Below are 20,646 nucleotides of genomic sequence, written 5' to 3' on the forward strand. Positions count from 1 at the left end.
AATTACTATCTGGTCTTGTGGACTAACCTAAAAGCTCAATAAAACTGAACGTCATGGTGTAAATTCAATAAATAAAGCAAGCCACTTTATTTTTGCAGAGAAGTTATTTTCTGAAGCAGAGGCATTTCAGCACTCAGCAGTGATTCTTCTACAGACTAGATCGTTCTTTTTGGGCACTTGTGTGCCCTAATGAATACAAGGAATAACTCTGTCCTGATATCTTCTCTGTAAACCCCCCATTTTATATTCTAGGCCATTACAGTTGATATGTTTGGTGTATATATTTCAATAAAATAATGTGTAGGAAGCCATGGCTTTGAAATGCAAGTTCTTACTCTCCTTGTACCAGTCTGTCTGCTTTTGAAGAGACTCATCCTTCCCACACCAAAGAAACTGGCTGGTGTCCAAAGCCTAAACCTGTAGGGTGGCATTTAATTCCCAGAGAAACCAATACACTCTTGTGTGTGTCCTATCTGTCTCTGTCAATCTAATTTCCACAGATCGCTGGAAGTTAGATTGGCTGCGCTAACACTTGAAATAGCTGTTTATCTCTTCCCTTTGCTTGAACCACAAGGGCTGTTAGGAGCAGACCAGATTCATATTGCGGTGTTTGCTTTTGCTCCATGTCAGAGAACCATACAGAACATACCTACAAGGCTTTGCATAAGCTCTAGGACTCCTTTAAAAGATTCTTCAGTCTATAGTGGATCGCTATTCACTCACACTTGCTGTTGGACATTTGCTGGACAGTTGTGAGCCATGCCATCTACAAAACTGCCTTCCAGTTTGGGATGCTGGAGTATTCAGGGAAGGCAAAAACAATACTTGCCTTGGGACCCTTTACATTCTCCCGTTATTCATTGATGTGCTGATATGAAGGAGCAGGAAGCTGTCGTGTCCCAGTGAAGTCTGGAAGTTGGTCAAGGAGGAAGCATGCTGTCTTGAGTTTCTTGCTATAGTCCTTGCAATCTCCGGGATATCTTGCCCCTAGGGACATTGTCCATTGTCAGGTGATACACAAATTAATAAGTATTTTGAAATACACAGCTTGAACATCAGATGATTGAACAGCTGTGTGCCCCTACAAGTAGCAGATTATACCCGATCCCTAGAAGTAGCACCATAAGGTGTTTCAGCACTCTGCTCACCTCTGTTCCAGCCTCTCCAAAACTGTCTGTCCCGATGTCTGTTGCTCAGCCATGCCTGTTGGTTTTATTATTTATTGTTTTTACATTTTATATCCCGCTCTTCCTCCAAGGAGCCCAGAGCGGTGTACTACATACTTAAGTTTCTCCTCACAACAACCCTGTGAAGTAGGTTAGGCTGAGAGAGAAGTGACTGGCTCAGAGTCACCCAGCAAGTCTCATGGCTGAATGGGGGCTTAAACTCGGGTCTCCTCAGACCTAATCCAGCGCTCCAACCACTATACCACGCTGTCTCTTTTTACATTCACGCACCAGTCCCTCCCAGCAGGTGGAGGTGGATAAGTGCAACCTTGCACTTAAAGCCTTGGATAGCTTTAAAGGCGGCTTTCACAAAGTCACAGAATACAGGTCTATCTGTGGCAACTGGTCTGGTGGCTGTAGGCTACCTCCAGCCTCAGAGGCAAGATGCCTCTAAATACCAGTTGCAGGGGAGCAACAGCAAGAGAGATGGCATGCCTGTGGGCTTCTCAGAGGTATCTGGTGGGCCACTGAGTGAAACTAGATGCTGGAATAGATAGGCCTTGGGCTGATTCAGCAGGGCTGTTCTTATGTTAGGTTATGTCATGCCTTGCCAGACTCAGATTGTTTCCCCCAGTTCACATCAAGAGACATGGACTGGTCTTCCTCAGCCATTTAAGCAATATTAATATTACTTTATGTTGGGTCCCAGACACACTGACCAGGCATTGTCTTTAGGCAAAGCCATAGCTGAGATGCCACTTGCAGTGACCAGTCCCAAATCCCATAATTTTATTTCACAGGCAGAGGAGAGATCTGTTGGTTGCTTTATGCAATAGGAACCACCAAAGCATTTAGAAGATGAAGTTTTATATTCTTATAACCAGGAGTGAGACAAAAATAACTACAAGTAACTAACTTGTAAATTACTACAAGTAACTAACCACCAACGAACTGTGCAGACTGCGCAACACTGGCTGGCATCCAGACTAATGTTTTGTGCACCAAATAACAGTTTGCCTGGGCAACAGAGGAGTGATTTTTGCCAGTCCACTCTTCTGCAGCCCTCTGTGTCTCTCAAAAATATGAGAGTTGCATGCAAAAAAACATTCAGCATATGCAATGTGTGTATGTCAGCCCCTGTTCTTCAATCTCGCAGCTTCATTCTTTTCTGAGTTCTTCCTGGGGCATTAAAAATATCTTATGTGGTTTAATTATTTACTGAACTTGAAAGACACAGGCTTTCTGTTGGCATACAGATGTGCACGTATACATAGTTATTTACACACATGTTCAATGCATCATTTATTTATTTTATTTTATTTTATTTTATTTAAAATATTTATACCCCACCCCTCCAGTACACTACTGCTTGGGGCAGCTCGCAACTATAAAATAGATACAATTAAAAATAAAAGTAATAAAATTAACCAAATTAAGTAAACATATTAAAAGTCAGGCTAAAACCACAATCAGAAAATTTTATTTATTTTATTTTATTTTTATTGTTGAATTTATATACCACCTTTCATTAAAACAATCACAAGGCGGTTCACATAGAAAAAATTAAAACAAGACTATAAAAATTACACGATTAAAATATTATGCTAAAATATAAAAAACAAATCTAATTAATTTTTTAAAAAAATACATACATAAAAATAACCATATAATATACAAAGAAGCAGCAATGGAGACAATCACTTAAAAGCTGAGTAAAAAGCCAAGCCTTCACATGTTTTCTAAAAGCCATGATGGAGACTGAGGAGCGAATAGCCACCGGGAGAGCGTTCCAAACTTCAAATTAAAAGTTATTTTAAAAGCTAAAAATTGAAAATTATAAAAACTGAAGAACCTACCAGATATAACCAAAGATGGAGCATTAAGAAACATTTTTCAAAAAAGATGTGTGTTTAGTTTAAAAAAAAAGTGAGGGAGGGAGTATGGCGAAGCTCTACAGGGAGGGTGTTCCAAAGCCAACGGGCCACAACCGAAAAGGCCCTGTCTCTAGTTCCCACCAACCAGATCTCTGTTAGTGGTGGGGCCATGAGCAGTGCTTGAGATGATGAGGGCCCTGGTAGGTTCATATGGGTGAATGCAGACTAACAGGTATCCAGAACAGGTATCCATACCCCAATCCGTGTAGAGCTTTTAAAGGTCAAGACCAGCACCTTGTATCTAGTCCAGAAGTGGACTGGTAACCAAAGAAGCTGCCATAGGATGGGTGTGACACTCATGAAGAGATCCATGGGCATCCTTGTGGCAGCGTTCTGGACCAGCTGAAGCTTCCAAACTGTCTTCAAGGGCAGCTCCATGTAGAGCACATTGCAGTAGTCCAATCTGGATGTTACCAAAGCATGAGTGACTGAAGTCAGGTCCAACTTCTCCGAGTAGCAGCTGGCATACCAGCCGTAGCTGGTAAAAGGCACTTCTGGTAAAAGTGCCTGGTATGTGTCTTACCGTAGCTGGTAAAAGGCATGTATAATAATACATTACCTATCTGTACCCTGTATTTGAGGGGGCTTGTACCCAGATTCGCTTTTAAAATGAACACATCTAGAGTCATTCAGACATCTGTATCCACATACAACAGAAACTCTGAATAAGGCTGGATGACTGCTGGTTAGGATGGAGGAGACCCATCTTCAAATCCTTACCCAGAAACTAACTGGATAACCTTGGGACAGTCACACTTTTTCTCAGTCTAACCTACCTTGCAGAGTAGTTGTGAGGAAAAACTGGACAAGGAGATAACCATGTATGCTACCTTATGCTGCCTGCAGGAAGATTGGAAAATAATTGTAATGAATTAAAACAGCAGCATGTTAATTTCATATGAAGTACAAGGGTTCTTACTGCTTCTCCAAGTAGCTATTGGTCAGAGCACTAGAATCCTATAAAAACAATGAAAGTATGGAAAAGCTCTTATTTCTCTGTTTTCCATTCTTCACGAGTGAAACTGGGGGTGAAAATCTTACCACACCTTGATGCAATTTGATAGAGCCACTGGGGAATTCAGCAATGTTGGTTTGTAGGCTGGATTCCATCATCCATAAGTAGGCATTAACTCTTGCTTAGCCATAGGGTTGTGAGTGGCTGCCATTTGTACAGCGCTGGACACAGCAGCTCTGTTGCTTCGGCTTCTGGCCTTCCCTTCTTCACCCTTTATCTCCATCTGCTGGTAACTTGCTTATAATATAAATACAGATACTTTGCTTCTAAAGAGCGATGTGCTTATTCTCCACCTGAAGGCCTAATCCTCTGTTTGTCACATAACAATTTGGTGTTTTTAAAGCAGCTTATGAGTCTCCAAATGGAGGCCAATGATGCCCTCTGACTGTGTGATCTGATTAGGCTTTATGCACTCAGCAGAGCCAAACCTCTTTATCAATTGGATTGAGGGAACAAAAACCCCAGATGACTGTGCTGGGCTTTGAGCACTTCTTTGCTATGTGTGTTGTGATGATCATTGGAAACAAGGCTACTGCTGCACCCATCTGATGAAAGGTACGTTGCTTGCAGCTCTAAGGTGCTGATGGCATTTTAAGGCATTTGAATAAACTCTGTGGCAGTATTGATTAAACACTCTGCTATATTCACACCATAATCAAGTGGAGACAGATGTGTTAATGATGCTTCCTGGTGCATCACTTTATTTTACTCGACCCATCTGTGACTGGTTAGGATGGTTAGCAGATTCAGTTTGAGAGAGAGAAAGAGAGGTTGATTTACCCACAGTGAGTGGATAACTTAAGAGCTGGTTTTCACAGACATTTTTGAAGTGGGGAAGTTGGCAGGAGGGGATCCTTCCTCACTCCTTTCTACTAGAGGCACCTTTTAAAAGTGATGATTTTCTTTTTTGAGCAGGGGGAGAGCAACCGGCTCTATCAAACCCCAGCACAGCATCTCTCCCGTGGCTGTTGCTGGTGTCTACCTTACGTGTATATTTTTGATTGTGAGCCCTTTTAAAATGGGGACAGGGAGCCATTTTATTTATTGGGGGAGGGAGAAGAAAACGGTCCTCCAGCCAGCAAGTGGGGTGGGAGTGCAGGAGAAGAAGCGGGTGCCCAGCCGGCCAGAAAGCGGCAGGTGGGCCAGCTGGCCAGAAACGAGAGGGGTGGAGGAGAAGAAGTCTGCTTGCCAGAAAGCGGGGGGGGGGGGGGGAAGAACTGGTGCCCGGCCAGCCAGAAAGTGGCAGGTGGTGGTGGGGAGAACACAAGAAAAAGGTGGTGTGCAGGCTGGTGGAGGAAGAAGTTGGTGGCAGGTGGGTGGGCCGGCCGGAGGCGCAGATACTCTGCGCCCAGCCCAGCTAGTATAATCTGAATCCTGGTAAGGGGAAGTCTCCTTTAAGCAACACATCTCAATCATGGTTGTTTGCACGGGTTCTTAAGTGATTGGCTGTAAATGAATGTATCCCACTCCTTGGTCTGATTATAAAAATGAATTTGGAGAGCCCTTCTTACAAATTATCCTAATTAGCTATGAGTGGAAGTGAAACATAAACGATTCATTGCGAAGCACCATGTAAAAAATGCCATATGAATAGGAATATTTTCTTGTGTGGTGGTGTGTGTGTTCCTCCCTAAGTTTGTCAGTTTCCCCTCCCCATTTTAATGCCACTGCGTGGTTTCATGTTGTCCTGTTGTAATCTTTGCAGACACGTGAATGCTGCTCAGGAGCACGGATGGCTCTCCTACTCTGACTGGGCACTCCTCTGATCCTCTTTAGGGTTGTGAAAACAGCCCTCCTATGTTGTGAGTGGCATGCTCAAGGATTTATTTTTTAAAAATGAAAAATATCTTAATACAAAAATACAATTATAACAAAGAAAACAAAAGAGTAAGGGAATACATCATTAAATTTTGAGTTGCAAAAAGTAAACAGAATCTATTGTGGTACAAATTTATTTGCTTTTACATTCATTTCTGATCTTCTAAAATAAGTTAATTTTCAAAGTAATGCAATGTCCCAAATATGTTTATACCAATCTGTTAAAGAAGGTGGATATGAACATTTCCAAAAAGAGTCGTGCAGCTGGTAGCAACAACAAAAACCCAGTTCTAAAGCGTCCTCTAAAACTACCCCTTTGACATAACCAAAAAGGACTATTTTTGGATCATATGTATCCTGTTAACTCCTTTATAATATTCAGAATGATTAACCAGAACTGTGTAATTAAAGGACAAATCCAAAACAAATGGTAGATGCCAGTTTTAGGGCTTTGACATCTCCAACAACTGTCTTTACCAGACTTATAAATATATGACAGTCACACAGGGGTTAAGTAGCAGCTAGGGATGTGTAGAACAGTTTGCGGTTGGAATGTTCCAACTGTGAACCGGGTTGTTTTGCGTGTTCCAAGCTCGGAACAGAATGACCTCATTGGAACACTTGAAATGTTCTGAGTGCCATTTTGGACTTCAAAACAATGCTCTTCTGGCCTCTGAGCATGCATGGCAGCCATTTCCATACCACTCAGAATGGAACTCAAACGCCTGGATTGTTCCTTTAGAACAACCAAAGGAAAAAACCATTCAAATGACTGCCATGCGTGTGCAGAGGCCAGAAGAGACCGCACTCAGAACGTTCTGACTTGGAAGGGGGTTGTTCTATCGGAATAACCGGCTCGACCAGTTATTCCAACAGAATGATCTGGGCATTTGTGTTCTGTTCTGAGCTTGGAAAGGAATGCAAATGCCATTTTGTTCACATCCGTACCAATGGTACTGTTGCTTCAAGAAACTCTCTCTAAGGGTAACATTATCCAAATACTTTGACACACTCTTCCATAGCCAAGACTATTCTTCCTGGAAAATGGACTCTCCCAAATCTTTCTCCCGTTTATGGTTTTTTTTTTTTTTTTAACTTTTTGTGCTATGTGGGGGGGGGGGAGATATGGTTGCATTGCACTGTATACTTTTGGGGGACAAGGAGGTGGAGAAGATCAGTGAGTGATGCTGTTGAAAAAAACCAAGTTGGTATAAGAGGGATTGCAAGGATTTTGATATACAGGTGGGAGCAGAGTAGACAGTGGTGTTTCTGTAGCACAACCAAAGCTTTGCATTATCACAGTGGCTAGGTCCAGGCTGTAAACCTGTTTTGATTAGCTGCTAACTTCTGGAACCATTAGTTAGGTCAGGGTGCTCCTTTGAGAATCATAGTGATCTAGACTAAATAGTAATCTTATCATGCATTCAGAAAGGAATGTATAACTTTGCACTGGGTATTTACTTTTGTTGTTAAATGGTTTTTTAAATTGCCCTTCCGGGAAGTGTTCTTTTGAATCTCGAAATCAATAACTGGTATATACCAACCTGATGCAATATTGGAGAGTAAGGAATAAGAGTGACGGACAGGTAGATACGTGCAATTTTTTTAAAAAAACACCAAACAATTTTGCAATGCTTGTACAGGTTCTACTAACTTGTTCTACTGTAATTAATTGTTGAGCAATCAAACTCAAACTGGTTCCTGTTTCAGATAATTTATGGATTTATGCTTCTCTTTATCGAACCTACCCAATTAACTGCATTTTATGAAAATGTTGGATTTTTAACATAGTTTCCACTATTATTAGGTATTCCACAATTAACTTGAAATATTTAGAACCTGTTTTGCAAAGACCGAAAGAGGAGATGCTGCCTGCCCTTCTGGAACACACATGCTATGTTCTTTTCTGTACACTATTTTCTGTTTTACAGCATTTGAATTTAAGCTTCAGCTGAGCCAAGAATCTCCAAGAGCATTGTGAGAAGTTCTCTCACGCTGTTTAATTGCCTGTTGCAATTTCTTTTCCCACTCGCGTGTGGGCCTCCACAGTTCTCACTATTGCGAAAATTGCAGTGAGGATAACATCTAGGCTGTCCTGACTCTTGTTCTTGCATGTTTCAAGGTTAACATTTTTTATTGTGGGCTTGTTAGGTGTGGTTTTTTTTTTTTTTGTTAGTTTTTAAGAACAGGTGAATGGAATCAATGTATTCTTCTGTACTGAAAGAGAAATAAATGAACCTTGCTGGGTTCCTTCACCACCACCACCACCACCACCACATTTTTATTTATCCTACGCTCCCTCCAGAAATATTTGGATGGTTGGATACTAAGCAGTGTTCTCTCTAATATTTTTTCATCTGTGTGTGGAATGAATTTTGTTCTGGGCAGCAGTATCCAGACAGTGTGTGCACACATGTATTCAGAATGTGGCCTTCCTGATTCAACCTGAGCAGCATCTAAAATTAACTGAGCAGATATCAAAAAATGTGTGAGTGCACTCACATGCGCACGCCTTAGAGGGAACACTGATACTAAGTTATGATCACAGTTGTGCCAAAACAAAGTGGTCAAAATTTCTTGGTGAAAATTCCAGACAGCCTCAGGGGATTGGGTTTTTTTGTTTTTTGTTTTTGTTTGGACTACGCCCCCCCCCCCCCCCGCCCCTGCAAGCAGGGCCTAATAATAATGATGTTTAGGCATTCAAAATATCAAAACTTTACAAAGGCCTTCTGGCAAGACAAAGACATTGAAAACAGTTTAAACACTTTCATCACATACAGGTCGAGTATCCCTTATCCGGACATCCAAAATCCGGAAGGCTCCAAAATCCGGACACTACGCTGTAACCCCCCACCCCAAATGCCTCAGCTCATTTTAAAAATGCAATCAAGTCGCCTTCCTCAGGGCCAGGGCCGTCCCACCTCCGCTGAGTCCTTCTCTGCCATGCCTCAAGTTCACTTTGAACATAGGAAACTGGCCCTGGGAGCCACCTACTGATTGAGTCAGTGGGGAAACTTCTCTCAACAGAGAGAGATACGCAAACTTTTTCTGAGATACGAAACTTGGTATATGCAAGGGAAGGGTATCAGCCAACATTGTTATGGCATGCGGGGTTGCAGGCCGTTCTGCTGCAGCCCACCCCCACCGGCACCACTGCCGGCGCCTCCCACCTCCTCTGCTCGCCTCTTCAGCCGTCCACCACCTCGCCACCACCATTGTTTCTCACTGCTGGAACTCTCGCACGCTCTCCTGAGTGTTCCGCCTCCAATTCCAGACCCTCATCTACCAGAATTACATAGCTATATATAGAAGATTACCAAATCTGGAAAAGTCCAAAATTTGGAACACTGCTGGTCCCAAGCAGACCGGCTAAGGGATACTCGACCTGTAATAGCAGAACAATGGACTGGTTGACATACATGTTCATCTGTTGATGTCTGCAACGTCATGAAGACTTGCATGCTTGAATGGGCCATTGCAGATGTAGCGCTGTCAACAGAACTTGCATATTGTATCAAACACATTGCTTTTTGATCTGAAAAGGCCCTCTATGGTGACCCTCATCAAGCAAACATCTGGTAGTGGGGCCCAGAGCATGGTCTAAGGACACAGTAGTAGTCTTTATTTTGGTCAGAGACCAGATACAATAACAAGGTTTACACACTCTACATAATAATACATTGCTCCATAAATGATATCTTTCTTTCCCACTATCTATTCCAAGTAGTGGTACATGATGGGCTATGCCAGGCTAATGGTTAATCATAACTTAAATTAAATACCAGTTTAAAGGCCTGAGCCAAAAAGAATCTTACAAACAGCTAGCTGCACAGAACTTGGACACCTTGAAACTAATGCTGTATTATGGTCCGAAAGTAAATAAGTAAGATAAAGTGCTTCAGTATGGCTGGTGAGAGACAATAAAAGAGGAGTAATAAGAAAATTCTGCATTTCCTGATAAAACTTACAGTGAAAAAAATATGTGTTCAATTGACTCCACTGAGCTTAAATCACATGGGGATACTCTTTCGTTATACGAGATGTTCCGGTACTTTCCAGACAAAACAGCCGAAGGTAAGACATTGCATCTTGCCAAGGTAGAAGCTCTTCTATAACTAGGGGCTGTTAGACTAGCAAGAGAGTTTGCTGGTTCAAAGTTACAATTTATTATTTGCAGATTCAAATAGTTATATGCTATATTCATATTGTTTTGATGTTCAGTATCATTGCTTTATTGGGTTCATTGTATTCCTTGCTTTATAGTCACCTTGGCCCTCTCATATCGTAATGGCTTTGCTTCCAGCTGAAATTACCAAGTTTCTTGAAAGGTATTAAGCAACATCAATGGGGCTATGCCAGATGGCTGTAATTTTAGTTTCAGCCAAAAAGTAAAAGCCGCATACCATATTTTGGCCTTCACTTTCAGAAGGCCAGCATCAAGTCTTAGTACCACACTGGGGACACATCTTGCGACTTGAAAAATTGCCCTAAGAAATTTTGGATTGGGCTGCCTCAACTAAGGACATGTGATACAGCCAACTTTTTGAAGCTAAGTGAATATATTAAGGGAGTGAGCACTCCCTTAACCTGAGCTTGCTGCTTGTGTGTTTGCTGGGGCTATGTTTAGCTCCAGCAGACACAGAGACGGCGTCTGTCTCGTGGGGGGAGTCCCCCAATGCATCGTGCATGTCTCACAGTGCATTGTAGGATCTCCAGAGGTTGGGATGCATCGTCTCGAACTACTCTGTGTCCCGGCATGCAGCACAGATCGTCTGGGAGCATGGTCTGCGCTCCCAGTAACAAGTAGCAGTTGTCTTGGGGGTGAAGGTGAGTACAAGCAGCCTTCCGCCCGGTCTTGAGAACAACCTCAATGAGTTTTGCTTCAGAGTAAATATGCGTGGGATTTTGCTGCATGGTATGCAACTATTCCTGTCTGATATTTGTTGCTGCTTTTTATTGAACAAAACCCACATTCAGGCTGCTGTTTTAGTGCTGATTTTTAAAAGTGTGCTCATTCCATTCCATTCCATTCCATTTATTTATTTATTTATTCGATTTCTATACCGCCTTTTATTCATTTTGTGTAAGGATGCATCTTCTCATTGGAAGTTGGCTGGGATAACTCTGTTAAAAAAATAATGAGGTGTACATTGGGGATAGTAAGAGGGCAGTTTCACATGATCCACCATGAGTCCGATTCCTGGGGTGTGCATGCTCCTGGCAAGCATGTCATCAGAACCCATCAAAGTCAGGTTCCCAAGTTGGATTGCCAACATTTGCCTGGTGTTCTCTGCCCAAAGAAAAGAGAACTCTGGCTGGGGCTCCCTTCGGCTTCTCTGGGATTATTTGTGTGACCACACTGGATGCCTCGCAGTGCCCGTCTCTGCCAATCCCCTCTCCCCCAGATTTTCAGGGGCCAGTGAGAGCTCACCAGATGCCACTGGAACCGTGACGCTTTCCAAGGCTCGGGCCCCTCTCTCAGGGCGAACCCATTCCAGGGCACCACTCCCTTCACAATGAAAAGAGAACTCGCCCCGGGACTCGTTCTCTGCCCAACTCGTAATGTAGGTTACAAATGTTGGCAGTTGGGCTTGGGAACTGGACATTGGCAGGTTTGAACGAGATATTCTCTGGGAATGTGTGCTCCCTGGGAACCAGACTTGTGTTAGATTGTGTGATGCCTCCCATAATTGTCATCTTGGGGTTGTGCTAAGAGGCTGTATGTACAGTTAGTCCACATCAGCACTTTAAGTGGCATTTTTTCTTTTTCCAGGTCCATATGCTAGGACCTTCAGGGTTGCCTTTGCAGTTTCCTTTGCTTTTGTTTATGCTTGTTTGGTTGATAGTGGTTCTTGTTTTTGTTTTTGGAAGAGAGGGCTTTGAAGATATTGGTGTTTTGCCTTAAAAAAAAAAACACACACACACACACACAACTTGAGAAGGTAAATTGAAAAGGCTCTCTCCCCAGTCTGCACACCTCAGATGGTGGTGGTGGTGGGGGCAACCATAGGAGGACATTTTGGAGACATCTTAGCACACAGGTAGGCTGATAAGTGAGCAAGTGCTCCTTCAGTTACTCGGGTCCCAAGCCTTATAAGACTTGAAATGGCCAGCACCAGGCTGCCAGCACTCTGAATTATCCTTCTGCTCCAAGCCTCCAGTGATACGAGCCAGGTATCTTCTTCATTCTGAGCACGAGGCGCTTGATTGCAATTCTTGGAATGAGTGCCTGGCTGCGTATTTGAAGTCATGAGTATGTTGACTAGATTTTATCTCTCCATTCTCACCGGGTGTATGAGAAAAAAAAGGAGGAGGATCTGCTGTCCAATTAGCAGCATTCCTGTGGCATGAGTGGGTGGTGCTGCAGTGTTTAGTGCAGTCAGCAGCATAGCAGAAAAATCCGAAGGTGTTCCAGTAACGTCCCCTGTCCTGGGACTCTTTGAAAGGGGACACGGATGGACTGGTTGCTGCGTGTCCTGGCAGAGAGAAACCACTTGTCCACCTGGTAGAGAAAATGGATAAACTTGGAAAGCATGGCCGTACTGCGTTTGTTAGGACTCGGATTCCTAGACCCCAGATCGTATTACAGCCAATCCAGTCTTCAGGTCACTCAGGTTTTTGCAGGTACTGTTTCATGGCTTTGGGATGCCCTTTTTTCGGGTGGTGACCCTAGCGTAGAAGGCAGCGCAGGCTGGTAGGACTATTGTCCTCTGCAAAATGCAGTGAGTGAATTCAAGCGGGATTTCCCACCCCCAAACTAAAGGATTGCTGGAATAAAATGGGTAAATGTAATTAAGAATGGTTTCTACCAACTTGGTTACTTATACGTTGCTTGCCAGAGTGTCGATCTACATCAGGATCGTTTGGTTATTTGGAGACTATAGGGCTGTGTTGGGAAGTGTAAAAGTGTTTCAGTGCTAGAAGTAGCTTCAGAATCAATAATTAAATTACAACTTCTCTAACAAACTGTTTCTAGACATGGGCAAGTAAAAGAGGGGAGAAAGTAGCTTCCAATGGGCTAAAAAGTTTTTTTGTTCAAAAATTTAAAAAGGATGATTGCAAACGCTAACTAAAACCAAATGTGCTTCTATAGAAAAGCATGAGATTACACCTGCAGGTAGTTTAAATAATGCGTAGGTTGCAGTTCTAAGCGTACTTATTTGAACATAAGTTCCAATGAAATTAGTTGGGCAGCTTCCAAATATGTGTCTGGAATCACAGCACTGGTGCATTTCTTTCTTGCATGATTATCAATGTTTGGTGAACTACTTGGTAAGTATTTTTTGTTTATAAGGCTGGTGGATTTTTCTTTTTCAGCCTAACTGAAGCAGCTTGCCTAGGGAGTAAGAGGCTGTTAGTTTGAATCCCCACCAGTGTGCTTCCCAGACTGTAAATATATATTTGTAGTCACCTATATCGGGCAGCAGTGATATAGGAAGGTACTGGACGTGGATGCTCTCTTCAGTGACAATGGCAAAGGCATAATTTCATACTGTGTGGGTGGAAGGCAATGGTAAACCCCTCCTGTAGTCTACCAAGAAAACCACATGGCTCTGTGGTTGCCAGGAGTTGACACTGACTCGACAGCACAATCTTTCCTCCCACCCACCCCCGCCTTTTCTGATTGCTAGGAAGACCAATTGACTAAAACTTCCACTTCTAGTTTTTGCTTTAGAAAGATGACCATTAATTCCAAATGACTAGTTTTACCAAGTTTTCACAAAGCGGTGGCAAAGAAAATGACTTTAAAAGAGAGCCAGCATCTTATTCTGCAAGCCAAGAGTAGACGCTCTATTTGAACCGGTGTTTTTCAAAATGAACATTGCAAAGATTGCAATAATCTGCCCCATTTTGAAATGGTCAGAGCATATCATTTTAAATCCGCATATGTCTGTTCATTTGGACTTCACTGTATTTGTGATTTGCCTCTTACCCTTACTGAATTATATAACTGTATGAGCTTGGGTTTGGAGAGCTAAGCAAAGGCCTGGTAACTTACAATCAGATATACTGCTTAAATTAAAACATGCATCCAGTTTTAACCAGTACGTAAGTAAGACACTTAGTGCTTGCATAATAAATCCTCTGTTCCATATTTGAAGGCATGACTGACTGAGCCTGTGACTGTGTGATGTTTGCAACATGATATGCAAAAAATCCGAGTCGTTTTTTAATTAACTTTTTAATGACCGCTTGTTCAATTAGTGCCATGGCAACCATAATGAGTATTAGATTGCCATTAATGCCTGACCCTTTTCAGCTTGGTAATTTTGTTACCCGTCTTTCTGAAAAGAGTTAACAGGTGGTGCTTATTGATCCAGATTCTCTTGACCATCTCGCTTGCCTTTATCTTTCCAAGGCCTGGTAAAGGGAGCCTGTATTTCTAGTGTCTGTGAGTTCCCTAATCTGCAGGCTGGATGCCAACTGTTCTGCATTTTCTCTGAGCTCAAAAACTGACTTAGTGACATTCCATATGATGACCAAATTGCATGCAGAGACTATTCATGTATTTTGAACAATTGCGGAGGTTAACCTGTCCTTCACAGTTCTTGCTTCAAGGTAAAACTTTGGTGTGTGTTCTATCCTGCCTCTCTTGCCTGTGACCCTGAATTTAATTCCATTTGTCTGTCTAGTTTGAAGGAAGACTCTTAATGATGGGTGTAACACACTGAAATGTGGAGTGTGTGTGTGTGTGTGTGTGTGTGTGTGTGTGTGTGTGTACAAAATGAACCTTCTGTATCTGGAGGCTGGGGGAAGGGAGACTGCAAGAAGCTTATGTATCAATCTGTGCTCTTAATTTCCATTGCCCCTAAATCTCTTAAGCATGCAGCTTAAGTTGATCCTTGAGTGGGGTTGGCAATTAGTTTATTCCTGTGTTTCACTCCTTGCTAATTACTCATTTAGAGTGCTTTCCCAGGGCCTTAGGCAGTAAAATAAAGAGCCAGCATGGTGTAGTGGTTAGAGTGCTGGACTAGGACCGGGGAGACCCGAGTTCAAATCCCCATCCAGCCATGAGACTTGCTGGGTGACTCTGGGCCAGTCACTTCTCTCCCTCAGCCTGACCTACTTCTCAGGGTTGTTGTGAGGAGAAACCTAAGTATGCAGTACACCGCTCTGGGCTCCTTGGAGGAAGAGCGGGATATAAATGTTATAATAATAATAAACTATTCTTTTTTTTAAACGGAGAATGCTCATTCTTTTGACTGAAAATCAGTTGCCTCTTAACTAGATTCTCTGTAATTCTATTCTTAACTGTTTTTGGTTATACCCTTGCCAAAGTATTGATGGTCTAGAACAGAGCTTGGCCAATCCCAGGTAACAGGAGCTATGCTGCCTAGAAATGTAATGGTGGTATCTAGACAAGGATATTCAGAGGCAGAGTCATTTAATACAATTCTTATTTGTCCCAGGCAGTCATGTTTCTTTTCTAAGTATCTTACATGTAAAGGGGATAAAGAGAGGCCCATTTGCCCTCCCCCTCTGCAACGTTGCTCACTAAATCCAGCAATTTTGTTAAGGGTCCAATTGTCTGGGTTCTACATTTTTGGGCTGGCTCCTAGATCCAAACAAAAACCCTCAAGGCCTGCTTGATACCAAGTCAGACCTTTGGTCTATCTAACCTAGTATCATCTATACCAGGGTTTCTTAACCTTGAGCCCCCAGATGTTGCTGGGCTACAACTCCCATCATCCTGAGCCACAAAGGCCATGTCTGGGGATGATGGGAGTTGTGGTCTAAGAACATCTGGGGGCCCAAGGTTAAGAAACCCTGATCTACACTGACTGGCAGTGGCTCTCCAGGGTTTTAGAAGGGCATTTCATCTCTATCAGGCGATGTCAGGAATCGAACCTGGGACCTTCTGCATGTAAGAGCAGGTGCTCTTCCACTGAGCTACGGCCATTCCCCAACAAACAACTAGGGGTTTCACAGTATATGCTACCCCCAACATCATAGGAACATTGATTTTCTTGTTTCAAAACTGTGATATTGTGGGGAAGTTAAGGCAGGCACCCCATAGAAAGACATTCCTGAGAGTTGGTGGGTTTTGTTTTGTTTTTTTAGTTGAGGGAGAACAATGAAGGTTTCATTTCAAAGCATTCCATATTCTGGCTTCTTTTGCTCTAGGTTTGCCTCTGTATATAGCAGTCCGTTGTGAACTCGGTCTCTCAGAGAAAAGGCACTCCTCCTTTCCACACAGTAGCCCACTCACACATTTACCTGGGAGTTATTCACACATGGCTTCATGCTGCGGGGTAAATGTTGAGCGAAGCCACTTCAAATTACACTCGTGGCATTGAGGGAAGCAGCCCCTCCCCTCTGCTCTCGGGGTTGTTGGTTTTTTTGGTGGAGGTTCACATCGCATGCCTCTGTGTTTTCCTACTAGCCAATGGGGTGGTGGTGGAGTGCTTCCAAGGGTCTCGAATGGACTTCGGGCTAAGTCCGGCTGGTGTGTGAACGCACACACTCTCTTCCGGAGGAGATACGGGGTAACAGCTCTGTCTGTAAAGCCTCCTGGGAAGGGCAGGAAAAGAAGTTGCATTATCTGTATTGATTCCACATCAGCTGGCCAGCACAGGTTAAAGCATCCTGCAGGCCTGGGCTGCCAGGTGTGCTGAAATGGCATGCCCAAGTTGTCAAAATGAGACCTTTTTGGATGTGCCTATTTTGTTGCTGCTGCTGTTTAGCAGGTGTGGGGATGGTAGCATTGCTGTTTTACAGCTGTCAGTATCAATTGAGAGCCAACCTGAGACTCTCTAGTTCAGGGATTCCCAACCTGCGGCCCTCCAGATGTTGCTGAACTATAACCCCCATCATCCCAGCCAAGTTGTAGCTGGGGATGATGGGGATTGTAGTTCGGCAACATCTGGAGGGCCGCAGGTTGGGAACCCCTGCTCTAGCTGATCTACAGCTCCCATCATCCCCAGCTAAATTCCAGCTGGGGATGATGGGAGCTGTAGTCCAACAACAGCTGGAAAGCCTCAGCTTGGCCACTCGGGCTACAGTGGCTCACCCTAATCCATCCAAGGAGTCTGCAGCTGAGCTGCAATGTAGACCCAGCTCTTTCAGCAGTCCTGCTCCTTGAGCTGCGTCGGCTCAGTAGGTGTTGCAACTAAGAACAAAGTTCTCAAGACTTGGTTCTTGTGCACTTCCCTATATAAAGAAGGCACACTGAGTGTGTGTTGAGCTCTCCTCCAGCTTTGCAACTGCAGCAAGGAAGAGCTTGGGTCTGCAGGTGAAACTCTGATCTAAGAAAAAAAGATGGCAACACCTCTTGTGTTTAAGATCTACAGCAAAGGAAGTCCAGGAAGTAAAAGGCATATGTGAAGTAGGTTTCACTTACCCCATCATTCTAAATCAAATCGTGTACCAAGAACTGGAGGGCACAACTTGTTCACCTTCCAATTCTTGGTTGTACAAGGAAGCACCTAAAAGGCCCGGGGTGACCTCAGACAGGAGCGGTGACTCACTGGCCTCCTTAGATATGCCTGCTTCAAGTCAAAGAGTGCGGTCCCAAATATTGAAAGCTGTTAGGGTCATGTTGCAGAGCAGATTTGGCTGCCTAGCCTGATGAAGCACACAGCCTAGCGGTGTTTGGAAATGCATCCTGGGCTGGTACCTTCTGGTTTTTGGCTAGGATGGTAAACTTAGTGAAGAGGACTGATCTGATTGCTGTCCATGTTGAGAAATCTTTTGAACTTGTAGAGGCAACAGCCATCCTAATGCATACAGGGAAAACACAGCTGGGAGTGCTGAGAACTGCCCGGTGGCATTATTACTCCACCTCCTCATTCCCCCGCCCTGCCGCTAATTTGTTCTGTATCTATTACTCTAACAGTTTCACTCAAGCTGCAGACTGAATTTGCATCAATGGAACATAGTTGAGCCATTTGGGGTGTATCTCTTGGGATCTGAATCGAGGAAATCTTTAACCTGTTGGGTTGCCTGGCTGAGGTAGTGACTGCAAATAAGAGTCTCTCTGTAGCCCTGTTGAGACAGTATGTTGTATGTATGTGCAGGTGTCTGTCTGTATGCATGCGTTCTAGTGTGAATGACTGTACACACATTCATTTTCAAAGCAAGCCTGAGTACAGGCCCCCTCTAATGTAGGTTGCAGATAGGGTGTGTGTGTGTGTGTGTGTGTGTGTGTGTGTGTATATGTATTTTTGCTTACCGCGTGTCTATGGAACATAATAGGAACATAGGAAGCTGCCATATACTGAGTCAGACCATAGGTCCATCTAATTCAGTATTGTCTGCCCAGACTGGCAGTGGCTTCTCCAATGTTTCAGGCAGGAATATCTCTCAGCCCTATCTTGGAGAAGCCAGGGAGGGAACTTGGAACCTTCTGCTCTTCCCAGAGTGGCTCCATCCCTTGAGGGGAATATCTTACAGTGCTCACACATCAAGTCTCCCATTCAAATGCAACCAGGGCAGACCCTGCTTAGCTAAGGGGACAAGCGAGCTAGAGAGGCTCGCGGGGAAGGGGAGACAGAGCGAGCGAGAGAGGCACGCGGGGAGGGGGGAGACAGAGCGAGTGAGAGAGGCGCGTGGGGAGGGGGGAGACAGAGCGAGCGAGAGAGGCGCCGGAGGAGGGGGGGAGACAGAGCGAGCGAGAGAGTCGCCGGGGGGAGGGGGGAGCGAGCGAGAGAGGCGTGCGAGAGAGGCGCGGGGGGGGGGAGAGAGAGAGCGAGAGAGCTGTGGGAGGACCAGCTCAACAAATTCTCCAAACTAAACCCAAAAAGGAAGTGAACTACCGCACAGATGCTCCGTGCGGGTTCAGCTAGTAATATCTATTTCATTAAACTATTAATATTGCTGATTCCACTCCATTGCCTTGTCCTTGAATACCACAACTCTTTCCCTTGGATTCTACAGAGACCACAAATAATGACTAGCTATTGAGCTAAGCCTAAATTTGTGGGTCCCTGGTTGCCAGTCTTTTGATCCTCCTTGCTCAGTTTCATTCTGTTATCCACACTACAGCAGCTTCATCACAACTGAATGTAGTGTGGATTTTGCTAAAGTGGGCTTTTGAAGGGGGTGACACACTTCTAAGCCACATATTGTACTCAACTACCTTGAATGTACACCGAAGACAAATCTCTATAGTAAGCAGAAAACAATACTGCTTGGTTTCTGAAGGTGCCCACCTGCTTCAACTGCATCTATATGCCTGGTGTTTGTGGTGCATTCCAGGTGCTGCTTATAAAATTAAAGTAAATGTTTCTAGAGGATGGGCATGATATTTTACTCTGATGTATTTAAAAAGTTTAATGCCCGGTAATGCACATAAATGACAAAACATTTTGACATCTCTGCAGTTAGGGGTGTGTGAGCTGATTTGAACCGAACTAGCCCCATGAAGGGGGAAGCTGGTCCGAGTTTGAGTCGAGCCAAGCCCAGCTCGAAACCCCGACTTGTGAGTCGGCTCAAGGTGTATTCCTAGTAAAGGGCTTTTCCTAGTAAGTGGGGCAGGCGGGGGGGGGGGGAGGGAGAGGAAAAAGGTAGTCGTCTCATCTTTACCTTGAAAAGCAAGCTGGTGGCTGAGGGGACTCCTTCCACCTCCTTGCCGTTACCCCAAGTGACAGCTGGCCCGGTTTGGCCCTCTGTGCACACACGGGACATTAGAGTGACCTCTGCATGTGTGCAGAGGCCATTTGCGTCACCATGCGATTTGTGCAGAGGCCACTCTAATGGCCCCCCCATGTGTGCGCAGAGGCCTGAACCGGGCCCCAGCTGTCACTTGGGAGGCTGGTGGGTGAGGGGGGGTTGGAGGAGCCCCCATGACCGTCCCCACTGCTTGCTTGCTTTTCAAGGTTAAGGTAAATGCAAGACTACTACCTTGCTGGATTTATCTTTACAAGTATACTTCTCAAGCCAGCTCACGAGCAGGATCAGGTGGCTCGATGTCTGGATGGGAGCTTGATTGATCCCGAGCCGCCTGGGGCTGCTCGAATCCATCTCAGATTCAAGCTGAACTGGGAAAAGCGGTTCCATGCACATCCCTATCTACAGTTGTGCAAATTGGTCTTGCTACTAGCTGGTTCTGGGACAGAGCATTTCCAAGGGCACACTTCCTGGGAAAGCTTGAAAGGGTTTGAAAATGTATTAAACATGCAGAAAGGTCAGTATCCTTCCTGTTGCTGGCAAGCTACACAGCCTGTCAAGACCTGAGCCTGTTGTAGGTCTTGGAACTGGTGAACCAAGGAAGGTCCAGCAGAATTTCAAGTTGTGTGCCACCATCCAGCTCTCTCTGGGCAAAGAAGGTATTTCAGGAAGATCAACTGCACCCAGCCAAAAAAGCCACCTTAAATGAATACATCAGCATGGGGTCAAGTAATATTTCCTGACCCTTCTAAAAGGTTCCGCATCAGATTAGTCCCCTGGTCCAAGCAATGAGAAGACCTGCTCTTGTGGATTATAGTCTACCTTTGCCTTTCTCCCCCTCTGCCTCGCCTCCCCTGCAGCTTCGCATGAGCTAGTTCTGACAAGAGAGCACCTAGCTGCTTGTCTCAGATTCGCTAGATGATTGTGATCTTTTTCCATGGTTGGTCATGCTCATCATGTTAATGGCTATAATTGCAGCACTTCATTGGAGCTTGGTTTCTATACCAAACAGCCATTTGGTTAGCTCTTTTTGATTTTTAAGATGGGGCCATGATAGCAGTAACGTTGATGATTCCCTGTGGCTGTATTGGAATATGAGGTTGCA

The 20,646-nt window shown here is 44.2% G+C and overlaps 1 protein-coding gene across 9 annotated transcripts in view; it reads left to right on the forward strand.

The window, feature by feature from the left end:
• The window catches only part of ARHGAP40 (Rho GTPase activating protein 40), a 102,294-nt gene that overhangs the window by 29,394 nt on the left and 52,254 nt on the right, over window positions 1–20,646 (forward strand). Inside the window, exon 1 of one of the 9 annotated variants that reach the window (XM_053249521.1) lies at window positions 12,308–12,557. The exons of 5 other annotated variants lie outside the window; for them this stretch is intronic. In XM_053249521.1, the coding sequence (XP_053105496.1) occupies window positions 12,448–12,557 (110 nt within the window). In that variant the 5' untranslated portion in view covers window positions 12,308–12,447. Of the gene's footprint in view, window positions 1–12,307; window positions 12,558–13,132; window positions 13,206–14,310; window positions 14,493–20,646 lie in introns of those variants that run through there. 3 more of the 9 variants (XM_053249520.1, XM_053249531.1, XM_053249525.1) reach the window with 3 other exon arrangements.

The sequence above is a fragment of the Hemicordylus capensis genome, chromosome 4, assembly GCF_027244095.1.
Source record: "Hemicordylus capensis ecotype Gifberg chromosome 4, rHemCap1.1.pri, whole genome shotgun sequence".
NCBI classification, from domain to species: domain Eukaryota; kingdom Metazoa; phylum Chordata; class Lepidosauria; order Squamata; family Cordylidae; genus Hemicordylus; species Hemicordylus capensis.